At 35.2% G+C, this 25,170-nt stretch overlaps 4 protein-coding genes across 4 annotated transcripts; all 4 read right to left on the reverse strand.

The window, feature by feature from the left end:
- Window positions 1–1,114: 1,114 nt before the first annotated feature.
- On the reverse strand, window positions 1,115–2,453 carry LOC124921014 (feruloyl CoA ortho-hydroxylase F6H1-3-like). The gene has a single exon (XM_047461612.1). It carries the CDS (start codon window positions 2,322–2,324, stop codon window positions 1,203–1,205), a length of 1,122 nt encoding a protein of 373 aa, XP_047317568.1. The 5' UTR covers window positions 2,325–2,453; the 3' UTR covers window positions 1,115–1,202.
- A 4,599-nt stretch (window positions 2,454–7,052) lies between these two features.
- Window positions 7,053–8,391, reverse strand: LOC124921162 (feruloyl CoA ortho-hydroxylase F6H1-3-like). The gene has a single exon (XM_047461783.1). It carries the CDS (start codon window positions 8,260–8,262, stop codon window positions 7,141–7,143), a length of 1,122 nt encoding a protein of 373 aa, XP_047317739.1. The 5' UTR covers window positions 8,263–8,391; the 3' UTR covers window positions 7,053–7,140.
- A 4,598-nt stretch (window positions 8,392–12,989) lies between these two features.
- Window positions 12,990–14,328, reverse strand: LOC124921098 (feruloyl CoA ortho-hydroxylase F6H1-3-like). The gene has a single exon (XM_047461708.1). The coding sequence runs from the start codon at window positions 14,197–14,199 to the stop codon at window positions 13,078–13,080; it is 1,122 nt and encodes a 373-aa protein (XP_047317664.1). The 5' UTR covers window positions 14,200–14,328; the 3' UTR covers window positions 12,990–13,077.
- Window positions 14,329–19,673: 5,345 nt separating this feature from the next.
- Window positions 19,674–24,519, reverse strand: LOC124921205 (feruloyl CoA ortho-hydroxylase F6H1-3-like). Its single transcript, XM_047461833.1, has 2 exons — window positions 23,818–24,519; window positions 19,674–20,408 (listed from the first exon to the last, which is right to left on the reverse strand). The coding sequence occupies exons 1-2, from the start codon at window positions 24,388–24,390 to the stop codon at window positions 19,860–19,862; spliced, it is 1,122 nt and encodes a 373-aa protein (XP_047317789.1). The 5' UTR covers window positions 24,391–24,519; the 3' UTR covers window positions 19,674–19,859.
- Window positions 24,520–25,170: the final 651 nt, after the last annotated feature.

Here is a 25,170-nt window from a genome sequence, read left to right on the forward strand (position 1 = left end):
ATTATTTGTAGAAAAATACCCTCTAGTATCATACATAAAAAAGTTATTTCTTTTTCAAAAAACATCACAACTACTTGTAAATCAACCATCGTTAATTCAATTATTATTTACGAGAGAACACCTCTCTTCGAAGTTATTTTTAGAAAAATATATCTCGAATCATGCATATATTATTTTTTATTATTTTTCAAAATTATCTTCACAACTATTTATAAATCAGAAATCGTTGAGTGAGTCATAATTTACGAGAAAACACATTTCTTTATAGATTATTATTAGAAAAATGACCCTCGTATTATACATATGTTTTTTTATTTTTCAAAATAACTTTCACAACTCCATGTAAATCAATAATAGTTGAATTAGTCATTATTTATAAAAGAACACAACTCTACGAGTAGATTATTTTTAGCTAAATGTCTATTGCAGCATACCAAGGATTTTAATTTAGATATCGATGTATTTTCCCATAAATTTCCCAAATATATAATTTAGGGTCTTGCTTAGATATTATTATTTTTTTTTGGAAAATAAAAATGGGAAAACGAATTAAGTATGTAGCCCGCAAACAAACTTAATCATTTAACGAGTCGCAGAACTTGCCGTCTAACGGGCACGAACCTAGAAACACATGATTAATATATATCTCTTATTACCGCTAGGCTAGAATAGGGAATAAATTCTCCACACTTATGAAGTGAAGTTTAAGAGTTTTTATAAATAAAAATACTTTTTTTATGTTTTTTATGATTTATAATATTAACTTACTAATTTATGACAAATGTAACTAATTATAATTTAAACTATTATAATAAATTAAACCGATTAATCATGTTTTTAACGGGATCAAATTTTTGTTATAGATTTTGCATTTAATACGTACCACCTTCACAAAATATGATCATTTTATAGAATGAGTCTAAAGTAATGAAGAGAGAATGAAAAAACTAACATATTTTGTGAACGTGGTACCTAGTAGAACACAAAATCTGAAATATTATATTTGATTATGTGTTTATCATCATTTTTTTTACTTTGAAGATAATAATGAATCAATAATATTAATTTATCCATACATATATCTTCTAGAGATGAAGTAGAATTAGCACGTGCATCTCTTCAACAAACAATTAAATTAAATGAACTCAATTACTCTCCTCTTATACATTTGATTATGAAATTAGGAGTATGAATGAATGTTATTATATCTTGGCGAAGTCGACAGTCCCCTTGCCGTCGTGAGCCTTCCTAAAGAAATGCTTGACATAATCTGAGTAGAGCACTTGCTTATATATGGGAGTCTCCCCGCTCTGTATGACCTCCGGCAAGGGTCCGATGACATCGTTGGGCCTGGGGTTGACGAATATGGGAACGGAGATCCTGTTGTGGGATCCGTTGGCTGCGACCCTGTGCTCGACACTCTTGTAGCGCCCGTTGCTCATTATCTGCATGGCGTCCCCGATGTTGATGACAATGGCTCCGGGGACGGGAGGAACGTGGATCCAGGTGGTCTGATCAGCAGCAGCAGCAGCGTCGTCGTGGTGGAGTTTCCTGACATAGAGGCCTCCGACTTGATCCTGTAGGAGGATGGTGAGAGTGGAGACGTCGGAGTGGCGGCCGACTCCGATGGTGAGATCGGGATTGGGGCACTTGGGATAGTAGTTCATGTTGATCCTCTTGGAACCCATAAAGAGGTTTTCTTTAGCTTGGTCGAAGTCCTCGTTGTGGACGTTGAGCCTTTGAGTGAGTGCCTTGAGAAGGTTCTTGATCATGATTTCGGAGGTGTTGAGGAATTCCAAGGCCTCGTCTCTGCAGGAAGAAGGCCAGTGGGCATGGGCCTCCTGATTGGAGACGAAGAATAGGCTAAGATAGTCTTTCCACTCGAGGGCTTTCTCAGCGTGAGGGGTGAAGCTGGTCCCGAACCGGACATTGTTGGTGGGGGAATTGTCCTTGGAGTGTTTCTTCTTCTCCTCTGCCGGCTGCCTGAAAAACCTGTAGGTGGCTTCCTTGACATCCTCCAGCACCTGAAGGGGGACCCCGTGGTTGACCACTTGGAAGAAGCCCCATTTCTCGGCGGCGTCGCAGATGGAGTCGGCCACTTGGGGATCGTGGAGCAGGTTGGACATGTCGATGACGGGAATGGAGTGCTGATTGACCACTGTTTTCATGTCGATCCTTTCCTCGAGAGGCTGAACGTATTGTCTGGGGAGGGATCGGAGGCCCAATTCGGAGAGACCCTTCACTCCGTGCCCTTCATGGACGGCGTACTTTATTACATCGAATGACGACGTCTCCGATGATGCGATTGTCATTCCAGGAGCCATATATTATAAATTATATATGCAGATCAAGAGATATATTTAATATATAAATGAAACGAGTTTATAAGGATCGATGAAGAGGAGCGAGATTATAAGTAGATGAATAGAAAGAATATGAGAGGGATGTGATATTGATACTAAGATCGGCGATCGAGTATGGATATATATATAGTTTGCTTGCTTAAACATTATTAATATATTATTAAAAGCACTCAGTCAGTCAAAAGCATTTATTTATTATTATATCTCTCTTTCTCACAAAATAAAAGAACATGTGCTGTTTTGTGTGTGAGAGAGTGAGATGGCGGGCGGAGGACAAATTAAGTGGTAGGGTAGGTGGAGGTCATACCACATTTTTGACTTTTCAAAATATCTAGCTTCGATGAAACTGCAACAATGTTGGTGTTCGGATTGGATTTAGAATTATTTAAATAGTTGTTGTTGTGGTGTTTCTTATTTTGAAAAATTATATTATTAGTTGAAAATATTTAAGATGTATTAATTTTTAAAATAAGAATATTTTATTTAATTGAAAAACATTGTTACACCAAACAAGGCTTTAGATAGTAGTAAAAATGACCAAAAATAAAATAAGTCTATATTGATTTAGTTTATAATCTCAAATTATCAGATTTTGCATAATATATAATATATATATATATATATATATATATAATATCACACAACTATAACAAATCACATGGTACTCGTACTACAACGCACGACTCGTTAAACAAGCTCTAAACCGGTCGGATTGTTGACTTGCGGGTTGATCCGTCATCGAAATTATAAATGTGAATTTAGTCTAGTGGATATAAATTTTGTTGCTCGACCTGAAAAATAGGTCACCATCGTCGTCTCGTCTTTTTGAGAGACATTTCATTTCCTTTTAATTATGCTTTGAAATTGGTTTGGTTTTAAAAATTTAAATCTCGATAGTCTTAATCTCATAATTTACTCTGCTATCGAATCAACTAAAAATAGATGAGGAACCAAGCAAGAGAAGAGAGATAAATCGACGCTTTTAAAAGACTGATTTTTTTACTTTTAGAGTCGCCACATGGTTTTCTACGTGAGAGACCAAGAAAAATAATTGTTTTGCGCGTACAAATGCATTTTAAAAAAAATTCTAAGTTGGTTCCATGTCTGGTGACACTTTAGAAATGACGTTAGCGTTATGTCGTTCGTGCCCGTCCAAAGGGCGGTATCTACTTTAAATTTTCGGCTATTTTAGAAATTTTAAATTTTGCGTTTTATTTTGTCAAATTATTCCCCAATTTCAAAAGATGTGTCTAGACTTTATATTAATTTAATCCTTGAACATGGGTCTGGATTATATCATTGACATTTTAAAATTTTAAAATGACGAAAATAAACAAGTATCTATAGTCGATATAAAAGATGGTAAAATTGTACTTGTTGATAGGGTTCTGTGCATGGGTCGAGCCTCTACAGGGTTGTCAATACCTCCTGTTAGTCCTTCCGTCAAGTGGCCGCACAAAGTGGTCATCGACAATTTATTATCATCCTTTTTTTTAACGTGCAAACATACAAAAATAATTAATAGATATAAACACATTTAGCAAATATCATTAATTTATTTAATTATTTGTATGTTTTTGAATTTTACTTTAAATTATACCGATTTTAATTATTTTTTAATTTAATAATGGATACGACATTATTTTCAAATTAATTATTTATTTATTTCCCTTGCAATGACCGAGTATTAGAATTTTTAGAAAATCTTTAATGGCTCACGATTATTTAAATTTTTTATAAATCGATAAAGTTAAAAATGGGTTCGTATAGAATGCCATAGGAACCCATTTTGTACCAAGTTTGGATTAAACAAACATTCGACTATTTCATTAGCATAACTTGTGTGATGAAACCTAACCCAGTCCTTACCTGAGGACATATGTTCGACTAATTCATCAAAGGGGAGTGATGCGTAATGAAACCCGACCCATTCCTTACTCGAGTATGGACATTTAGCTAATTCATTCACACAACTTGTGTGATGAAACCTTACCTTGTCCTTATTTAGGACGAAAATTCGGCTAATTCATCCACGGGGATTGATGTGTAATTAAACATGATCCATCTCTTATTCAAGTACAGAATATGGCTAAATCTACCACATGGATGGTATTTGGCTTCAAATCCGGCTAGTGTTAGCTTTCGACATAAACTAAAGGTTGATCGAATGACTTACAATACTTTATCGAAGATAGACGCACAACAAATGGTGTTTCTAGGTACACTCAAGTGAATCATAAAATATGATTTTGTATACTATCAACAAATAGTATTTGTACACCAATACAATCATCAACAATTGATTGTGCATACCATCAATAAATGATATTCTTAGGCATACTAACATTAACATTAACATCAACAAATGATCCTCGTGCATACCATCAAAGTATTCCTAATCTGATTGACACAAACATCAATAAACGTTAGTGTGAGAAACCAACAATTAGAAAATATGGTACACAAGTACGATCATCAAAAATTAATCGTATATACCTCAAACGTGTTTTTTTTCATAAGATTGTATTATCTTCTTGTACATACGTCATCAAAAATAATTTTATTATCCCAGATATGTACTATCAATAAATCATATACGTCATCAACCTAGGATCATATCACTTTAAATATGTACTATCAACATAAAGTGTCCTCGTCTTGCATATACATTATCAACAAATGATCGTAGTGCTTCAAATGCGTATTATCCATTAATAGTGTCAATGATCATAAAACTATTAACTTTCTATTCCAATTAGGGTTTGGTTTAGTTTCTAACTACGGTTAGAGTTTGATTTAATTTTTAACTATGTATAGGGTTTGATTAAGCTTTTGACTCCATCTAGAGTTTGGTTTAGCTTTTGACTTCGACAAAGATTTGGTTTAGCTCATTACTCCATCTAGAGTTTGGTTTAACTTTTAACTACGATTTGGTTTTGGTTAAACTTTTAACTACAACTAGGGTTTAAGTTTAGCTTTTGACTCCAACTAGGGTTTATGTTTAACTTTTGACTCCGACTATGGTTATGTTTAGTTTTTAACTCTAGTTAGGGTTAGAATTAACTTTTAACTTTTGTTTGGGTTATATTTATATGAAGAATGGACTTGCAATGCATCCACTAGTCGGATGACTTATAAGCTATGGAACGTTGCGACTTTAGAATCCTCTACCCTAAGAATGATTGTTTTATATAAACATATATTTTTTTCCAAAATGACATTCACAACTGTTTGTAAATAAAAGATGATTTTTTAGTCAGTTTTTAATTTTATTTTACTAGAGAACCCAACTCCTCGTACATTGTTTTTTTTGGAAAATTTCCATTGTATCGTACTTAGGGTTTTCTTTTTTTTCTAAGTGACTTTCACAATTACTTATAAGTCATAAATCGTTGATTTAATTAAATATTTTATTTACAAAATAACATAATTTTTGGTTGATTAATTTTAGACAAATGCCCCTATAGTATCATACATAGGGTTCTTTTCTTTCTTTTTCAAAATGACCTTCACATCAATTTGTAAATCAACAATTGTTGATTTAATCATTATTTAAGAGAATAAAACACTTCATACATTATTTGTAGAAAAATACCCTCTAGTATCATACATAAAAAAGTTATTTCTTTTTCAAAAAACATCACAACTACTTGTAAATCAACCATCGTTGATTCAATTATTATTTACGAGAGAACACCTCTCTTCGAAGTTATTTTTAGAAAAATATATCTCGAATCATGCATATATTATTTTTTATTATTTTTCAAAATTATCTTCACAACTATTTATAAATCAGAAATCGTTGAATGAGTCATAATTTACGAGAAAACACATTTCTTTATAGATTATTATTAGAAAAATGACCCTCGTATTATACATATGTTTTTTTATTTTTCAAAATAACCTTCACAACTCCATGTAAATCAATAATAGTTGAATTAGTCATTATTTATAAAAGAACACAACTCTACGAGTAGATTATTTTTAGCTAAATGTCTATTGCAGCATACCAAGGATTTTAATTTAGATATCGATGTATTTTCCCATAAATTTCCCAAATATATAATTTAGGGTCTTGCTTAGATATTATTTATTTTTTTTGGAAAATAAAAATGGGAAAACGAATTAAGTATGTAGCCCGCAAACAAACTTAATCATTTAACGAGTCGCAGAACTTGCCGTCTAACGGGCACGAACCTAGAAACACATGATTAATATATATCTCTTATTACCGCTAGGCTAGAATAGGGAATAAATTCTCCACACTTATGAAGTGAAGTTTAAGAGTTTTTATAAATAAAAATATTTTTTTTATGTTTTTTATGATTTATAATATTAACTTACTAATTTATGACAAATGTAACTAATTATAATTTAAACTATTATAATAAATTAAACCGATTAATCATGTTTTAACGGGATCAAATTTTTGTTATAGATTTTGCATTTAATACGTACCACCTTCACAAAATATGGTCATTTTATAGAATGAGTCTAAAGTAATGAAGAGAGAATGAAAAAACTAACATATTTTGTGAACGTGGTACCTAGTAGAACACAAAATCTGAAATATTATATTTGATTATGTGTTTATCATCATTTTTTTTACTTTGAAGATAATAATGAATCAATAATATTAATTTATCCATACATATATCTTCTAGAGATGAAGTAGAATTAGCACGTGCATCTCTTCAACAAACAATTAAATTAAATGAACTCAATTACTCTCCTCTTATACATTTGATTATGAAATTAGGAGTATGAATGAATGTTATTATATCTTGGCGAAGTCGACAGTCCCCTTGCCGTCGTGAGCCTTCCTAAAGAAATGCTTGACATAATCTGAGTAGAGCACTTGCTTATATATGGGAGTCTCCCCGCTCTGTATGACCTCCGGCAAGGGTCCGATGACATCGTTGGGCCTGGGGTTGACGAATATGGGAACGGAGATCCTGTTGTGGGATCCGTTGGCTGCAACCCTGTGCTCGACACTCTTGTAGCGCCCGTTGCTCATTATCTGCATGGCGTCCCCGATGTTGATGACAATGGCTCCGGGGACGGGAGGAACGTGGATCCAGGTGGTCTGATCAGCAGCAGCAGCAGCGTCGTCGTGGTGGAGTTTCCTGACATAGAGGCCTCCGACTTGATCCTGTAGGAGGATGGTGAGAGTGGAGACGTCGGAGTGGCGGCCGACTCCGATGGTGAGATCGGGATTGGGGCACTTGGGATAGTAGTTCATGTTGATCCTCTTGGAACCCATAAAGAGGTTTTCTTTAGCTTGGTCGAAGTCCTCGTTGTGGACGTTGAGCCTTTGAGTGAGTGCCTTGAGAAGGTTCTTGATCATGATTTCGGAGGTGTTGAGGAATTCCAAGGCCTCGTCTCTGCAGGAAGAAGGCCAGTGGGCATGGGCCTCCTGATTGGAGACGAAGAATAGGCTAAGATAGTCTTTCCACTCGAGGGCTTTCTCAGCGTGAGGGGTGAAGCTGGTCCCGAACCGGACATTGTTGGTGGGGGAATTGTCCTTGGAGTGTTTCTTCTTCTCCTCTGCCGGCTGCCTGAAAAACCTGTAGGTGGCTTCCTTGACATCCTCCAGCACCTGAAGGGGGACCCCGTGGTTGACCACTTGGAAGAAGCCCCATTTCTCGGCGGCGTCGCAGATGGAGTCGGCCACTTGGGGATCGTGGAGCAGGTTGGACATGTCGATGACGGGAATGGAGTGCTGATTGACCACTGTTTTCATGTCGATCCTTTCCTCGAGAGGCTGAACGTATTGTCTGGGGAGGGATCGGAGGCCCAATTCGGAGAGACCCTTCACTCCGTGCCCTTCATGGACGGCGTACTTTATTACATCGAATGACGACGTCTCCGATGATGCGATTGTCATTCCAGGAGCCATATATTATAAATTATATATGCAGATCAAGAGATATATTTAATATATAAATGAAACGAGTTTATAAGGATCGATGAAGAGGAGCGAGATTATAAGTAGATGAATAGAAAGAATATGAGAGGGATGTGATATTGATACTAAGATCGGCGATCGAGTATGGATATATATATAGTTTGCTTGCTTAAACATTATTAATATATTATTAAAAGCACTCAGTCAGTCAAAAGCATTTATTTATTATTATATCTCTCTTTCTCACAAAATAAAAGAACATGTGCTGTTTTGTGTGTGAGAGAGTGAGATGGCGGGCGGAGGACAAATTAAGTGGTAGGGTAGGTGGAGGTCATACCACATTTTTGACTTTTCAAAATATCTAGCTTCGATGAAACTGCAACAATGTTGGTGTTCGGATTGGATTTAGAATTATTTAAATAGTTGTTGTTGTGGTGTTTCTTATTTTGAAAAATTATATTATTAGTTGAAAATATTTAAGATGTATTAATTTTTAAAATAAGAATATTTTATTTAATTGAAAAACATTGTTACACCAAACAAGGCTTTAGATAGTAGTAAAAATGACCAAAAATAAAATAAGTCTATATTGATTTAGTTTATAATCTCAAATTATCAGATTTTGCATAATATATATAATATATATATATATATATATATATAATATCACACAACTATAACAAATCACATGGTACTCGTACTACAACGCACGACTCGTTAAACAAGCTCTAAACCGGTCGGATTGTTGACTTGCGGGTTGATCCGTCATCGAAATTATAAATGTGAATTTAGTCTAGTGGATATAAATTTTGTTGCTCGACCTGAAAAATAGGTCACCATCGTCGTCTCGTCTTTTTGAGAGACATTTCATTTCCTTTTAATTATGCTTTGAAATTGGTTTGGTTTTAAAAATTTAAATCTCGATAGTCTTAATCTCATAATTTACTCTGCTATCGAATCAACTAAAAATAGATGAGGAACCAAGCAAGAGAAGAGAGATAAATCGACGCTTTTAAAAGACTGATTTTTTTACTTTTAGAGTCGCCACATGGTTTTCTACGTGAGAGACCAAGAAAAATAATTGTTTTGCGCGTACAAATGCATTTTAAAAAAAATTCTAAGTTGGTTCCATGTCTGGTGACACTTTAGAAATGACGTTAGCGTTATGTCGTTCGTGCCCGTCCAAAGGGCGGTATCTACTTTAAATTTTCGGCTATTTTAGAAATTTTAAATTTTGCGTTTTATTTTGTCAAATTATTCCCCAATTTCAAAAGATGTGTCTAGACTTTATATTAATTTAATCCTTGAACATGGGTCTGGATTATATCATTGACATTTAAAATTTTAAAATGACGAAAATAAACAAGTATCTATAGTCGATATAAAAGATGGTAAAATTGTACTTGTTGATAGGGTTCTGTGCATGGGTCGAGCCCCTACAGGGTTGTCAATACCTCCTGTTAGTCCTTCCGTCAAGTGGCCGCACAAAGTGGTCATCGACAATTTATTATCATCCTTTTTTTTAACGTGCAAACATACAAAAATAATTAATAGATATAAACACATTTAGCAAATATCATTAATTTATTTAATTATTTGTATGTTTTTGAATTTTACTTTAAATTATACCGATTTTAATTATTTTTTAATTTAATAATGGTTACGACATTATTTTCAAATTAATTATTTATTTATTTCCCTTGCAATGACCGAGTATTAGAATTTTTAGAAAATCTTTAATGGCTCACGATTATTTAAATTTTTTATAAATCGATAAAGTTAAAAATGGGTTCGTATAGAATGCCATAGGAACCCATTTTGTACCAAGTTTGGATTAAACAAACATTCGACTATTTCATTAGCATAACTTGTGTGATGAAACCTAACCCAGTCCTTACCTGAGGACATATGTTCGACTAATTCATCAAAGGGGAGTGATGTGTAATGAAACCCGACCCATTCCTTACTCGAGTATGGACATTTAGCTAATTCATTCACACAACTTGTGTGATGAAACCTTACCTTGTCCTTATTTAGGACGAAAATTCGGCTAATTCATCCACGGGGATTGATGTGTAATTAAACATGATCCATCTCTTATTCAAGTACAGAATATGGCTAAATCTACCACATGGATGGTATTTGGCTTCAAATCTGGCTAGTGTTAGCTTTCGACATAAACTAAAGGTTGATCGAATGACTTACAATACTTTATCGAAGATAGACGCGCAACAAATGGTGTTTCTAGGTACACTCAAGTGAATCATAAAATATGATTTTGTATACTATCAACAAATAGTATTTGTACACCAATACAATCATCAACAATTGATTGTGCATACCATCAATAAATGATATTCTTAGGCATACTAACATTAACATTAACATCAACAAATGATCCTCGTGCATACCATCAAAGTATTCCTAATCTGATTGACACAAACATCAATAAACGTTAGTGTGAGAAACCAACAATTAGAAAATATGGTACACAAGTACGATCATCAAAAATTAATCGTATATACCTCAAACGTGTTTTTTTTCATAAGATTGTATTATCTTCTTGTACATACGTCATCAAAAATAATTTTATTATCCCAGATATGTACTATCAATAAATCATATACGTCATCAACCTAGGATCATATCACTTTAAATATGTACTATCAACATAAAGTGTCCTCGTCTTGCATATACATTATCAACAAATGATCGTAGTGCTTCAAATGCGTATTATCCATTAATAGTGTCAATGATCATAAAACTATTAACTTTCTATTCCAATTAGGGTTTGGTTTAGTTTCTAACTACGGTTAGAGTTTGATTTAATTTTTAACTATGTATAGGGTTTGATTAAGCTTTTGACTCCATCTAGAGTTTGGTTTAGCTTTTGACTTCGACAAAGATTTGGTTTAGCTCATTACTCCATCTAGAGTTTGGTTTAACTTTTAACTACGATTTGGTTTTGGTTAAACTTTTAACTACAACTAGGGTTTAAGTTTAGCTTTTGACTCCAACTAGGGTTTATGTTTAACTTTTGACTCCGACTATGGTTATGTTTAGTTTTTAACTCTAGTTAGGGTTAGAATTAACTTTTAACTTTTGTTTGGGTTATATTTATATGAAGAATGGACTTGCAATGCATCCACTAGTCGGATGACTTATAAGCTATGGAACGTTGCGACTTTAGAATCCTCTACCCTAACAATGATTGTTTTATATAAACATATATTTTTTTTCAAAATGACATTCACAACTGTTTGTAAATAAAAGATGGTTTTTTAGTCAGTTTTTAATTTTATTTTACTAGAGAACCCAACTCCTCGTACATTGTTTTTTTTGGAAAATTTCCATAATATCGTACTTAGGGTTTTCTTTTTTTTCTAAGTGACTTTCACAATTACTTATAAGTCATAAATCGTTGATTTAATTAAATATTTTATTTACAAAATAACATAATTTTTGGTTGATTAATTTTAGACAAATGCCCCTATAGTATCATACATAGGGTTCTTTTCTTTCTTTTTCAAAATGACCTTCACATCAATTTGTAAATCAACAATTGTTGATTTAATCATTATTTAAGAGAATAAAACACTTCATACATTATTTGTAGAAAAATACCCTCTAGTATCATACATAAAAAAGTTATTTCTTTTTCAAAAAACATCACAACTACTTGTAAATCAACCATCGTTAATTCAATTATTATTTACGAGAGAACACCTCTCTTCGAAGTTATTTTTAGAAAAATATATCTCGAATCATGCATATATTATTTTTTATTATTTTTCAAAATTATCTTCACAACTATTTATAAATCAGAAATCGTTGAGTGAGTCATAATTTACGAGAAAACACATTTCTTTATAGATTATTATTAGAAAAATGACCCTCGTATTATACATATGTTTTTTTATTTTTCAAAATAACTTTCACAACTCCATGTAAATCAATAATAGTTGAATTAGTCATTATTTATAAAAGAACACAACTCTACGAGTAGATTATTTTTAGCTAAATGTCTATTGCAGCATACCAAGGATTTTAATTTAGATATCGATGTATTTTCCCATAAATTTCCCAAATATATAATTTAGGGTCTTGCTTAGATATTATTTTTTTTTTTGGAAAATAAAAATGGGAAAACGAATTAAGTATGTAGCCCGCAAACAAACTTAATCATTTAACGAGTCGCAGAACTTGCCGTCTAACGGGCACGAACCTAGAAACACATGATTAATATATATCTCTTATTACCGCTAGGCTAGAATAGGGAATAAATTCTCCACACTTATGAAGTGAAGTTTAAGAGTTTTTATAAATAAAAATACTTTTTTTATGTTTTTTATGATTTATAATATTAACTTACTAATTTATGACAAATGTAACTAATTATAATTTAAACTATTATAATAAATTAAACCGATTAATCATGTTTTTAACGGGATCAAATTTTTGTTATAGATTTTGCATTTAATACGTACCACCTTCACAAAATATGGTCATTTTATAGAATGAGTCTAAAGTAATGAAGAGAGAATGAAAAAACTAACATATTTTGTGAACGTGGTACCTAGTAGAACACAAAATTTGAAATATTATATTTGATTATGTGTTTATCATCATTTTTTTTACTTTGAAGATAATAATGAATCAATAATATTAATTTATCCATACATATATCTTCTAGAGATGAAGTAGAATTAGCACGTGCATCTCTTCAACAAACAATTAAATTAAATGAACTCAATTACTCTCCTCTTATACATTTGATTATGAAATTAGGAGTATGAATGAATGTTATTATATCTTGGCGAAGTCGACAGTCCCCTTGCCGTCGTGAGCCTTCCTAAAGAAATGCTTGACATAATCTGAGTAGAGCACTTGCTTATATATGGGAGTCTCCCCGCTCTGTATGACCTCCGGCAAGGGTCCGATGACATCGTTGGGCCTGGGGTTGACGAATATGGGAACGGAGATCCTGTTGTGGGATCCGTTGGCTGCGACCCTGTGCTCGACACTCTTGTAGCGCCCGTTGCTCATTATCTGCATGGCGTCCCCGATGTTGATGACAATGGCTCCGGGGACGGGAGGAACGTGGATCCAGGTGGTCTGATCAGCAGCAGCAGCAGCGTCGTCGTGGTGGAGTTTCCTGACATAGAGGCCTCCGACTTGATCCTGTAGGAGGATGGTGAGAGTGGAGACGTCGGAGTGGCGGCCGACTCCGATGGTGAGATCGGGATTGGGGCACTTGGGATAGTAGTTCATGTTGATCCTCTTGGAACCCATAAAGAGGTTTTCTTTAGCTTGGTCGAAGTCCTCGTTGTGGACGTTGAGCCTTTGAGTGAGTGCCTTGAGAAGGTTCTTGATCATGATTTCGGAGGTGTTGAGGAATTCCAAGGCCTCGTCTCTGCAGGAAGAAGGCCAGTGGGCATGGGCCTCCTGATTGGAGACGAAGAATAGGCTAAGATAGTCTTTCCACTCGAGGGCTTTCTCAGCGTGAGGGGTGAAGCTGGTCCCGAACCGGACATTGTTGGTGGGGGAATTGTCCTTGGAGTGTTTCTTCTTCTCCTCTGCCGGCTGCCTGAAAAACCTGTAGGTGGCTTCCTTGACATCCTCCAGCACCTGAAGGGGGACCCCGTGGTTGACCACTTGGAAGAAGCCCCATTTCTCGGCGGCGTCGCAGATGGAGTCGGCCACTTGGGGATCGTGGAGCAGGTTGGACATGTCGATGACGGGAATGGAGTGCTGATTGACCACTGTTTTCATGTCGATCCTTTCCTCGAGAGGCTGAACGTATTGTCTGGGGAGGGATCGGAGGCCCAATTCGGAGAGACCCTTCACTCCGTGCCCTTCATGGACGGCGTACTTTATTACATCGAATGACGACGTCTCCGATGATGCGATTGTCATTCCAGGAGCCATATATTATAAATTATATATGCAGATCAAGAGATATATTTAATATATAAATGAAACGAGTTTATAAGGATCGATGAAGAGGAGCGAGATTATAAGTAGATGAATAGAAAGAATATGAGAGGGATGTGATATTGATACTAAGATCGGCGATCGAGTATGGATATATATATAGTTTGCTTGCTTAAACATTATTAATATATTATTAAAAGCACTCAGTCAGTCAAAAGCATTTATTTATTATTATATCTCTCTTTCTCACAAAATAAAAGAACATGTGCTGTTTTGTGTGTGAGAGAGTGAGATGGCGGGCGGAGGACAAATTAAGTGGTAGGGTAGGTGGAGGTCATACCACATTTTTGACTTTTCAAAATATCTAGCTTCGATGAAACTGCAACAATGTTGGTGTTCGGATTGGATTTAGAATTATTTAAATAGTTGTTGTTGTGGTGTTTCTTATTTTGAAAAATTATATTATTAGTTGAAAATATTTAAGATGTATTAATTTTTAAAATAAGAATATTTTATTTAATTGAAAAACATTGTTACACCAAACAAGGCTTTAGATAGTAGTAAAAATGACCAAAAATAAAATAAGTCTATATTGATTTAGTTTATAATCTCAAATTATCAGATTTTGCATAATATATAATATATATATATATATATATATATATATAATATCACACAACTATAACAAATCACATGGTACTCGTACTACAACGCACGACTCGTTAAACAAGCTCTAAACCGGTCGGATTGTTGACTTGCGGGTTGATCCGTCATCGAAATTATAAATGTGAATTTAGTCTAGTGGATATAAATTTTGTTGCTCGACCTGAAAAATAGGTCACCATCGTCGTCTCGTCTTTTTGAGAGACATTTCATTTCCTTTTAATTATGCTTTGAAATTGGTTTGGTTTTAAAAATTTAAATCTCGATAGTCTTAATCTCATAATTTACTCTGCTATCGAATCAACTAAAAATAGATGAGGAACCAAGCAAGAGAAGAGAGATAAATCGACGCTTTTAAAAGACTGATTTTTTTACTTTTAGAGTCGCCACATGGTTTTCTACGTGAGAGACCAAGAAAAATAATTGTTTTGCGCGTACAAATGCATTTTAAAAAAAATTCTAAGTTGGTTCCATGTCCGGTGACACTTTAGAAATGACGTTAGCGTTATGTCGTTCGTGCCCGTCCAAAGGGCGGTATCTACTTTAAAATTTCGGCTATTTTAGAAATTTTAAATTTTTTGTTTTATTTTGTCAAATTATTCCCCAATCCCAAAAGATGCGTCTAGACTTTATATTAATTTAATCCTTGAACATGGATCTGGATTATATCATTGACATTTTAAAAATTAAAAATGACGAAAATAAACAAGTATCTATAGTCGATATAAAAGATGGTAAAATTGTACTTGTTGATAGGGTTCATAACAGTTGATTGTAATCACTACAATGCTCTTAATAAAGTTTTTGACTTGATTTGAATGATGTTTTACAACCTCTTTTAAAAATAAAAAATAATGCAAAAAGTTTGAAGAACAACCTTTAATGAAGGATTGTTGTTTTGAGGTTCTTTCTTCTTCCTTGAGTTCCCGTCTGTTTGAAATAGTATTGGGATCCTTTTAAAGGCATCTAGGTCTCGGGATCTCCAACCTATCTCCTTTCGCTAAAATTAGTTTGTCCTTATCTTCTCTCCCACTGAATTCTCCCTCCATGCTCACTATGATTCCCTTTTGAATTGTCGAATTTAATACCTTATAGGAATAGAAATTATTTCAGTTGCTTTTCAAATAAAGCCATACTTTATGTTGAATAGACTTGAATAGTTGGGCTTTCTTAATGGGTCAACCCAATTCTCTATTCGTTAGGGTTTCTGTATTAGGGTTTCTGGGGACAGAGTGTTATATAAACCCATGTAATAACCCTAGTTTGTTATATCAACTTTGTAAACAATCTTCTCAATAATAATCTCTTTCTTCTAGTGGACGTAACAAAGTTCTATCTTGGTGAACCACCTTAAATCTCTGTCTATTTATTGTTTACGTCATTCTTACGCATTACATGTAACACATCCGATGTCACATCTTCATCACGACGAAGAAGAAGAAGGGACCCAAGCTTTGGTTGATAATTGCGAATGCGCGATGGACAACCTTTTAAATGTGGGCCAATGGTTGGTGATGGGCGTTGGGAGTTTGTTGTCTAGTCTTGTACATTGACCTCAATAGGTGCCTCAACCTAGGCTTGCTTCCGTGGAAGATCAACTCGGGTTCTGTGCATGGGTCGAGCCTCTACGGGGTTGCCAATACCTCCTGTTAGTCCTTCCGTCTAGTGGCCGCACAAAGTGGTTGTCGACAATTTTTTATCGACCTTTTTTTAACGTGCAAACATACAAAAAATAATTAATAGATATAAACTCATTTAGCAAATATCATTAATTTATTTAATTATTTGTATGTTTTTGAATTTTATTTGAAATTATCCCGATTTTAATTATTTTTTAATCTAATAATGGATACGACATTATTTTCAAATTAATTAATTATTTATTTCCCTTGCAATGATCCAGTATTAGAATTTTTAGAAAATCTTTAATGGCTCACGATAATTTAAATTTTTTATAAATCGAGAAAGTTAAAAATGGGTTCGTATAGAATGCCATAGGAACCCATTTTGTACCAAGTTTGGATTAAACAAACATTCGACTATTTCATTAGCATAACTTGTGTGATGAAACCTAACCCAGTCCTTACCTGAGGACATATGTTCGACTAATTCATCAAAGGGGAGTGATGTGTAATGAATCCCGACCCATTCCTTACTCAAGTATGGACATTTAGCTAATTCATTCACACACTTGTGTGATGAAACCTTACCTAGTCCTTATTTAGGACGAAAATTCGGCTAATTCATCCACGGGGATTGATGTGTAATTAAACATGATCCAGCTCTTATTCAAGTACAGAATATGGCTAATTCTACCACATGGATGGTATTTGGCTTCTAATCCGGCTAGTGTTAGCTTTCGACATAAACTAAAGGTTGATCGAATGACTTACAATACTTTATCGAAGATAGACGCGCAACAAATGGTGTTTCTAGGTACACTCGAGTGAATCATAAAATATGATTTTGTATACTATCAACAAATAGTATTTGTACACCAATACAATCATCAACAATTGATTCTGCATACCATCAATAAATGATATTCTTAGGCATACTAACATTAACATTAACATCAACAAATGATCCTCGTGCATACCATCAAAGTATTCCTAATCTGATTGACACAAACATCAATAAACGATAGTGTGAGAAACCAACAATTAAAAAATATGGTACACAAGTACGATCATCAAAAATTAATCGTATATACCTCAAACGTGTTTTTTTCATAAGATTGTATTATCTTCTTGTACATACGTCATCAAAAATAATTTTATTATCCCAGATATGTACTATCAATAAATCATATACGTCATCAACCTAGGATCATATCACTTTAAATATGTACTATCAACATAAAGTGTCCTCGTCTTGCATATACATTATCAACAAATGATCGTAGTGCTTTAAATGCGTATTATCCATTAATAGTGTCAATGATCATAAAACTATTAACTTTCTATTCCAATTAGGGTTTGGTTTAGTTTCTAACTACGGTTAGAGTTTGATTTAGTTTTTAACTATGTATAGGTTTTGATTAAGCTTTTGACTCCATCTAGAGTTTGGTTTAGCTTTTGACTTCGACAAAGATTTGGTTTAGCTCATTACTCCATCTAGGGTTTGGTTTAACTTTTAACTACGATTTGGTTTTGGTTAAACTTTTAACTAAAACTAGGGTTTAAGTTTAGCTTTTGACTCCAACTAGGGTTTATGTTTAACTTTTGACTCTGACTAGGGTTATGTTTAGTTTTTAACTCTAGTTAGGGTTAGATTTAACTTTTAACTTTGGTTAGGGTTATGTTTATATTAAGAATGGACTTGCAATGCATCCACTAGTTGGATGACTTATAAGCTATGGAACGTTGCGCCTTGAGAATCCTCGACCCTAAGAATGATTGTTTTATATAAACATATATTTTTTTTCAAAATGACATTCACAACTGTTTGTAAATAAAAGATGATTTTTTAGTCAGTTTTTAATTTTATTTTACTAGAGAACCCAACTCCTCGTACATTGTTTTTTTTTGAAAATTTCCATAATATCGTACTTAGGGTTTTCTTTTTTCTAAGCGACTTTCACAATTACTTATAAGTCATAAATCGTTGATTTAATTAAATATTTTATTTACAAAAGAACATAATTTTTGGTTGATTAATTTTAGACAAATGCCCCTATAGTATCATACATAGGGTTCTTTTCTTTCTTTTTCAAAATGACCTTCACATCAATTTGTAAATCAACAATTGTTGATTTAATCATTATTTAAGAGAATAAAACACTTCATACATTATTTGTAGAAAAATACCCTCTAGTATCATACATAAAAAAGTTATTTCTTTTTCAAAAAACATCACAACTACTTGTAAATCAACCATCGTTGATTCAATTATTATTTACGAGAGAACACCTCTCTTCGAAGTTATTTTTAGAAAAATATATCTCGAATCATGCATATATTATTTTTTATTATTTTTCAAAATTATCTTCACAACTATTTATAAATCAGAAATCGTTGAGTGAGTCATAATTTACGAGAAAACACATTTCTTTATAGATTATTATTAGAAAAATGACCCTCGTATTATACCTATGTTTTTTTATTTTTCAAAATAACCTTCAACTCCATGTAAATCAATAATAGTTGAATTAGTCATTATTTATAAAAGAACACAACTCTACGAGTAGATTATTTTTAGCTAAATGTCTATTGTAGCATACCAAGGATTTTAATTTAGATAATGATGTATTTTCCCATAAATTTACCAAATATATAATTTAGGGTCTTGCTTAGATATTATTTATTTTTTTTGGAAAATAAAAATGGGAAAACGAATTAAGTATGTAGTCCGCAAACAAACTTAATCATTTAACGAGTCACAGAACTTGCCGTCTAACGGGCACGAACTTAGAAACACATGATTAATATATATCTCTTATTACCGCTAGGCTAGAATAGGGAATAAATTCTCCACACTTATGAAGTGAAGTTTAAGAGTTTTTATAAATAAAAATACTTTTTTTATGTTTTTTATGATTTATAATATTAACTTACTAATTTATGACAAATGTAACTAATTATAATTTAAACTATTATAATAAATTAAACTGATTAATCATGTTTTTAACGGGATCAAATTTTTGTTATAGATTTTGCATTTAATACGTACCACCTTCACAAAATATGGTCATTTTATAGAATGAGTCTAAAGTAATGAAGAGAGAATGAAAAAACTAACATATTTTGTGAACGTGGTACTTAGTAGAACACAAAATCTGAAATATTATATTTGATTATGTGTTTATCATCATCTTTTTTTACTTTGAAGATAATAATGAATCAATAATATTAATTTATCCATACATATATCTTCTAGAGATGAAGTAGAATTAGCACGTGCATCTCTTCAACAAACAATTAAATTAAATGAACTCAATTACTCTCCTCTTATACATTTGATTATGAAATTAGGAGTATGAATGAATGTTATTATATCTTGGCGAAGTCGACAGTCCCCTTGCCGTCGTGAGCCTTTCTAAAGAAATGCTTGACATAATCTGAGTAGAGCACTTGCTTATATATGGGAGTCTCCCCGCTCTGTATGACCTCCGGCAAGGGTCCGATGACATCGTTGGGCCTGGGGTTGACGAATATGGGAACGGAGATCCTGTTGTGGGATCCGTTGGCTGCGACCCTGTGCTCGACACTCTTGTAGCGCCCGTTGCTCATTATCTGCATGGCGTCCCCGATGTTGATGACAATGGCTCCGGGGACGGGAGGAACGTGGATCCAGGTGGTCTGATCATCAGCAGCAGCAGCGTCGTCGTGGTGGAGTTTCCTGACATAGAGGCCTCCGACTTGATCCTGTAGGAGGATGGTGAGAGTGGAGACGTCGGAGTGGCGGCCGACTCCGATGGTGAGATCGGGATTGGGGCACTTGGGATAGTAGTTCATGTTGATCCTCTTGGAACCCATAAAGAGGTTTTCTTTAGCTTGGTCGAAGTCCTCGTTGTGGACATTGAGCCTTTGAGTGAGTGCCTTGAGTGTTGGCTTTGACTATTGGATCTTTCTAAGAACAACTATGAAGATATGAAACTCTGGAAAATAGATATTTGCTAAAGAAGAAAAAAGTCTTGAAAAAACTTGAGTGTTGTATATTCAACCTTTACAACCAATCCTTATATAGGAGTAATTAGCCTAGAACCTTAAATTACTTATACATATAGGCCCAAGCCCACTAATAATTAAATATACCCTAATGGTATAAAAGACAATATAATAATATATCAATATAATATATTATTATATTATATACACTAACATCAATAAAGGCCTACAACTTTATATTTTCTCACAATCAATGCTTAAACTCACAATCTCCCCCATAAGCTTGATTTGGTTCGAGATACTTCACGCCGAGCATCTCTCGCATCTCTGCAAATTTGACTCTTGCTAGTGCCTTAGTGAGAATGTCTGCACGCTGCTCTCTAGTGCCTACAAACTCTACAACGATCTGTTGATTCTTGACGCATTCACGGATGAAGTGGAACCGAATGTCGATGTGTTTTCTGCGTCCATGAAACACCGAGTTCTTCATTAATTCTATTGCAGACTTGTTGTCGATATTGAGGGTTACCGGCCTCATCTTGCATCCGAGCACCTCGCTCAACAAGTTTCTTAGCCAAAGTCTTTGGCACGACGCTGCAGTAGCTTCCATAAACTCCGCCTCACATGAAGATAAAACAACAGTTCGTTGTTTCTGAGATTGCCACGTGATCAGATTCCCGTTGAGATAAAATACCATCCCTCCAATACTTTTTCTGTCATCTGTGTCACCGGCTAGGTCACTGTCAGTAAAACTAACGAGTTCTTCAACTTCTCGTCCTCTTCTTAACTGAATCCCATAATTCATCGTTCCCTTCACGTAACGAAGAATGTCTTTTACTACCTGTTGGTGTAGAGTGGCAGACTTCTCCATGTATCGACTCGCTATGTCAACTACATAAGAGATATCCGGTCGAGTGTGTGCCAAGTACCTGAGACACCCGATGATACGCCAATACTCCTTCGGATCCACTATGCTTCCTTCCACATCCTTTCCGAGCTGCAACTTTGCTTCAATAGGATACTTGCTCGAGTTATAATCCTCCATTACAAACTATTTCAACATCTTCTTCGCATAAGCTTCCTGCTTTACCTTAATGCTATCTTTCTTCTGGTCCACCTCGATACCAAGAATTAACCTGACTGTGTAATGTTTCGCCACCGGTGCAAAGTTCTCCTCAAAATCATTACTTTGCTTATGCACATAGCCTTTTGCTACCAATCTCTCTTGGTGCTTGAGGATGTTGCATTCGCTGTCTCTTTTAAACTTGAAAAACCACTTTAACTCGATGGTCTTGTGATTGGGTGGTAAGTTAGTGAGCTCCCATGTCTTATTCTTCCTAATAGACTCGAGCTCATTGTTCATGGCTTCATTCCATGACTCTTCGACTACCGCCTCGTGATATGTTGTTGGCTCATCGGTGGTGAGCAACAACAATTCATCAGGATCCATCTCTACTAGTGGTGCCTCCACATAGACATCTCGTAGGATTCCGAACTCCGCGAGATTTTGTACGAGCTTGTTGTTGTTGTTGCACCACTCCCACTTCTTCTCCTCCTCGAATATAGTGTCTCTCCTCACATAGATTTCCCTGTAAGATGAATTAGGAAACTTGTGCGCCTCGCTTCCGTCTTCGAACTTCACATTTCTAGTAATTTTCTCGTCGATCTCATTGAGCTTCTCTCGATGGCCCTTCATATGGTTGTTTGCTCCATTGTCAAGGTACCACACATTAGTGTGATTACACTCATCGCCACTTACGAGGAGTTTCTCCATGACTTTCTCTTCACTGAACAACACCACATCTGCTTCCTCCTTGAACGGTTCTTGCATGAACTCTTCAAGGTTTGTCTTCTCGTCTCCCTCAGCAAACATTAATACTGGCTCCTCGTCATAGAAGCTAACAAGGTTTGCATCATCTTCTTCGGGCAAAGCTTTCGTCACTACCTCAGCAAACATTAATGCTGGCTCCTCATCATAGAAGCTAGTGAGGTTTGCATCATCTTCTTCGGGCAAAGCTTTCGTCACTACCTCAACAAACATTAATGCTGGCTCCTCATCATAGAAGCTAGTGAGGTTTGCCTCACCGTCAGATCTATTGTTAGGGCACTTAGACGCGTAGTGCCCATACTTTTGACAAGCGTAACACTTCACTGTGCTCTTGTCTTTGCGGGGCTTGGTACCTTCTTGTCGAGGTGAGCTTTCTGCACAACCTCGCCCTTGACCTTGACCTTGCCCTTGCCCTTTGCCACGACCTCGGTTATCTCCACCGTTGCCGCTACGACTCGATGATCCAGAAGAAAAATCGGCTTCTCCGTTTTTCTTCATTCGTGACATCCATTCATCATGCGTGAGCAATAGATGCTCCTCCTCTTGGTCTCCGTATCCGCGAAGTCTCTCCTCGTGGACTTTGAGACGACCGACGATCTCTTCGACGGTCATATTCTTGAGGTCACCAAATTGCTCGATCGCTGTAACGATCTGCATGTATGTTTGTGGTAAGGCTCTAAGGAACTTCTTGACGACGGAGGTCTCCTCCACCTTCTCTCCTAACGAGCGGATACCAGTCACAATGGATGTCAATTTCATGGCGAAATCATCCACCGATTCCCCATTCTTCATACGAATCGCCTCAAATTGTGTCTTCAAGGTTTGCACTTTTGCCTCCTTGACTCTCTCCACTCCAACATGCATTGTCTTTAACGTCTCCCACGCTAGCTTAGCGGAATCCTTCTCAGCCACCATGAGAAGAACGTCCTCAGGGAGTGCTTGATAGATGGCGGCGAGAGCCATTCTATCAATCCGTTCGTCGACATCTTCGAGCATCACGGCTTCCCACACTCCTTGTGCTTGTAAGTTTACCCGCATCTTCAATACCCAAACCGAGTAGTTACTCTTCGTGAGTAACGGATAGGAGAGCGTCACATTCCCTTCTCTTCCAATCTTCATTGCCGCCGCATCTCTGGTTGATCTTGTCGACGACATGTTCTTCAATCTAGCTCTGATACCAAATGTTGGCTTTGACTATTGGATCTTTCTAAGAACAACTATGAAGATATGAAACTCTGGAAAATAGATATTTGCTAAAGAAGAAAAAAGTCTTGAAAAAACTTGAGTGTTGTATATTCAACCTTTACAACCAATCCTTATATAGGAGTAATTAGCCTAGAACCTTAAATTACTTATACATATAGGCCCAAGCCCACTAATAATTAAATATACCCTAATGGTATAAAAGACAATATAATAATATATCAATATAATATATTATTATATTATATACACTAACATCAATAAAGGCCTACAACTTTATATTTTCTCACAATCAATGCTTAAACTCACATTGAGAAGGTTCTTGATCATGATTTCGGAGGTGTTGAGGAATTCCAAGGCCTCGTCTCTGCAGGAAGAAGGCCAGTGGGCATGGGCCTCCTGATTGGAGACGAAGAATAGGCTAAGATAGTCTTTCCACTCGAGGGCTTTCTCAGCGTGAGGGGTGAAGCTGGTCCCGAACCGGACATTGTTGGTGAGGGAATTGTCCTTGGAGTGTTTCTTCTTCTCCTCGGCCGCCTGCCTGAAAAACCTGTAGGTGGCTTCCTTGACATCCTCCAGCACCTGAAGGGGGACCCCGTGGTTGACCACTTGGAAGAAGCCCCATTTCTCGGCGGCGTCGCAGATGGAGTCGGCCACTTGGGGATCGTGGAGCAGGTTGGACATGTCGATGACGGGAATGGAGTGCTGATTGACCACTGTTTTCATGTCGATCCTTTCCTCGAGAGGCTGAACGTATTGTCTGGGGAGGGATCGGAGGCCCAATTCGGAGAGACCCTTCACTCCGTGCCCTTCATGGACGGCGTACTTTATCACATCGAATGACGACGTCTCCGATGATGCGATTGTCATTCCAGGAGCCATATATTATAAATTATATATGCAGATCAAGAGATATATTTAATATATAAATGAAACGAGTTTATAAGGATCGATGAAGAGGAGCGAGATTATAAGTAGATGAATAGAAAGAATATGAGAGGGATGTGATATTGATACTAAGATCGGCGATCGAGTATGGATATATATATAGTTTGCTTGCTTAAACATTATTAATATATTATTAAAAGCACTCAGTCAGTCAAAAGCATTTATTTATTATTATATCTCTCTTTCTCACAAAATAAAAGAACATGTGCTGTTTTGTGTGTGAGAGAGTGAGATGGCGGGCGGAGGACAAATTAAGTGGTAGGGTAGGTGGAGGTCATACCACATTTTTGACTTTTCAAAATATCTAGCTTCGATGAAACTGCAACAATGTTGGTGTTCGGATTGGATTTAGAATTATTTAAATAGTTGTTGTTGTGGTGTTTCTTATTTTGAAAAATTATATTATTAGTTGAAAATATTTAAGATGTATTAATTTTTAAAATAAGAATATTTTATTTAATTGAAAAACATTGTTACACCAAACAAGGCTTTAGATAGTAGTAAAAATGACCAAAAATAAAATAAGTCTATATTGATTTAGTTTATAATCTCAAATTATCAGATTTTGCATAATATATATAATATATATATATAACACAACTATAACAAATCACATGGTACTCGTACTACAACGCACGACTCGTTAAACAAGTTCTAAACCGGTCGGATTGTTGACTTGCGGGTTGATCTGTCATCGAAATTATAAATGTGAAT

Source organism: Impatiens glandulifera, chromosome 1, assembly GCF_907164915.1.
Source record: "Impatiens glandulifera chromosome 1, dImpGla2.1, whole genome shotgun sequence".
Lineage (NCBI taxonomy): Eukaryota > Viridiplantae > Streptophyta > Magnoliopsida > Ericales > Balsaminaceae > Impatiens > Impatiens glandulifera.

What these genes read in the sequence shown, in the direction of transcription:
- LOC124921205 (XM_047461833.1), bottom strand. Translation starts at nt 24,390, where the DNA reads ATGGCTCCTGGAATGACAATCGCATCATCGGAGACGTCGTCATTCGAT. An exon ending in TGATCAAGAACCTTCTCAAT is followed by an intron (nt 20,409 to 23,817) that starts GTGAGTTTAAGC and finishes CCAACACTCAAG; the next exon opens with GCACTCACTCAAAGGCTCAA.
- LOC124921014 (XM_047461612.1), bottom strand. Translation starts at nt 2,324, where the DNA reads ATGGCTCCTGGAATGACAATCGCATCATCGGAGACGTCGTCATTCGAT.
- LOC124921098 (XM_047461708.1), bottom strand. Translation starts at nt 14,199, where the DNA reads ATGGCTCCTGGAATGACAATCGCATCATCGGAGACGTCGTCATTCGAT.
- LOC124921162 (XM_047461783.1), bottom strand. Translation starts at nt 8,262, where the DNA reads ATGGCTCCTGGAATGACAATCGCATCATCGGAGACGTCGTCATTCGAT.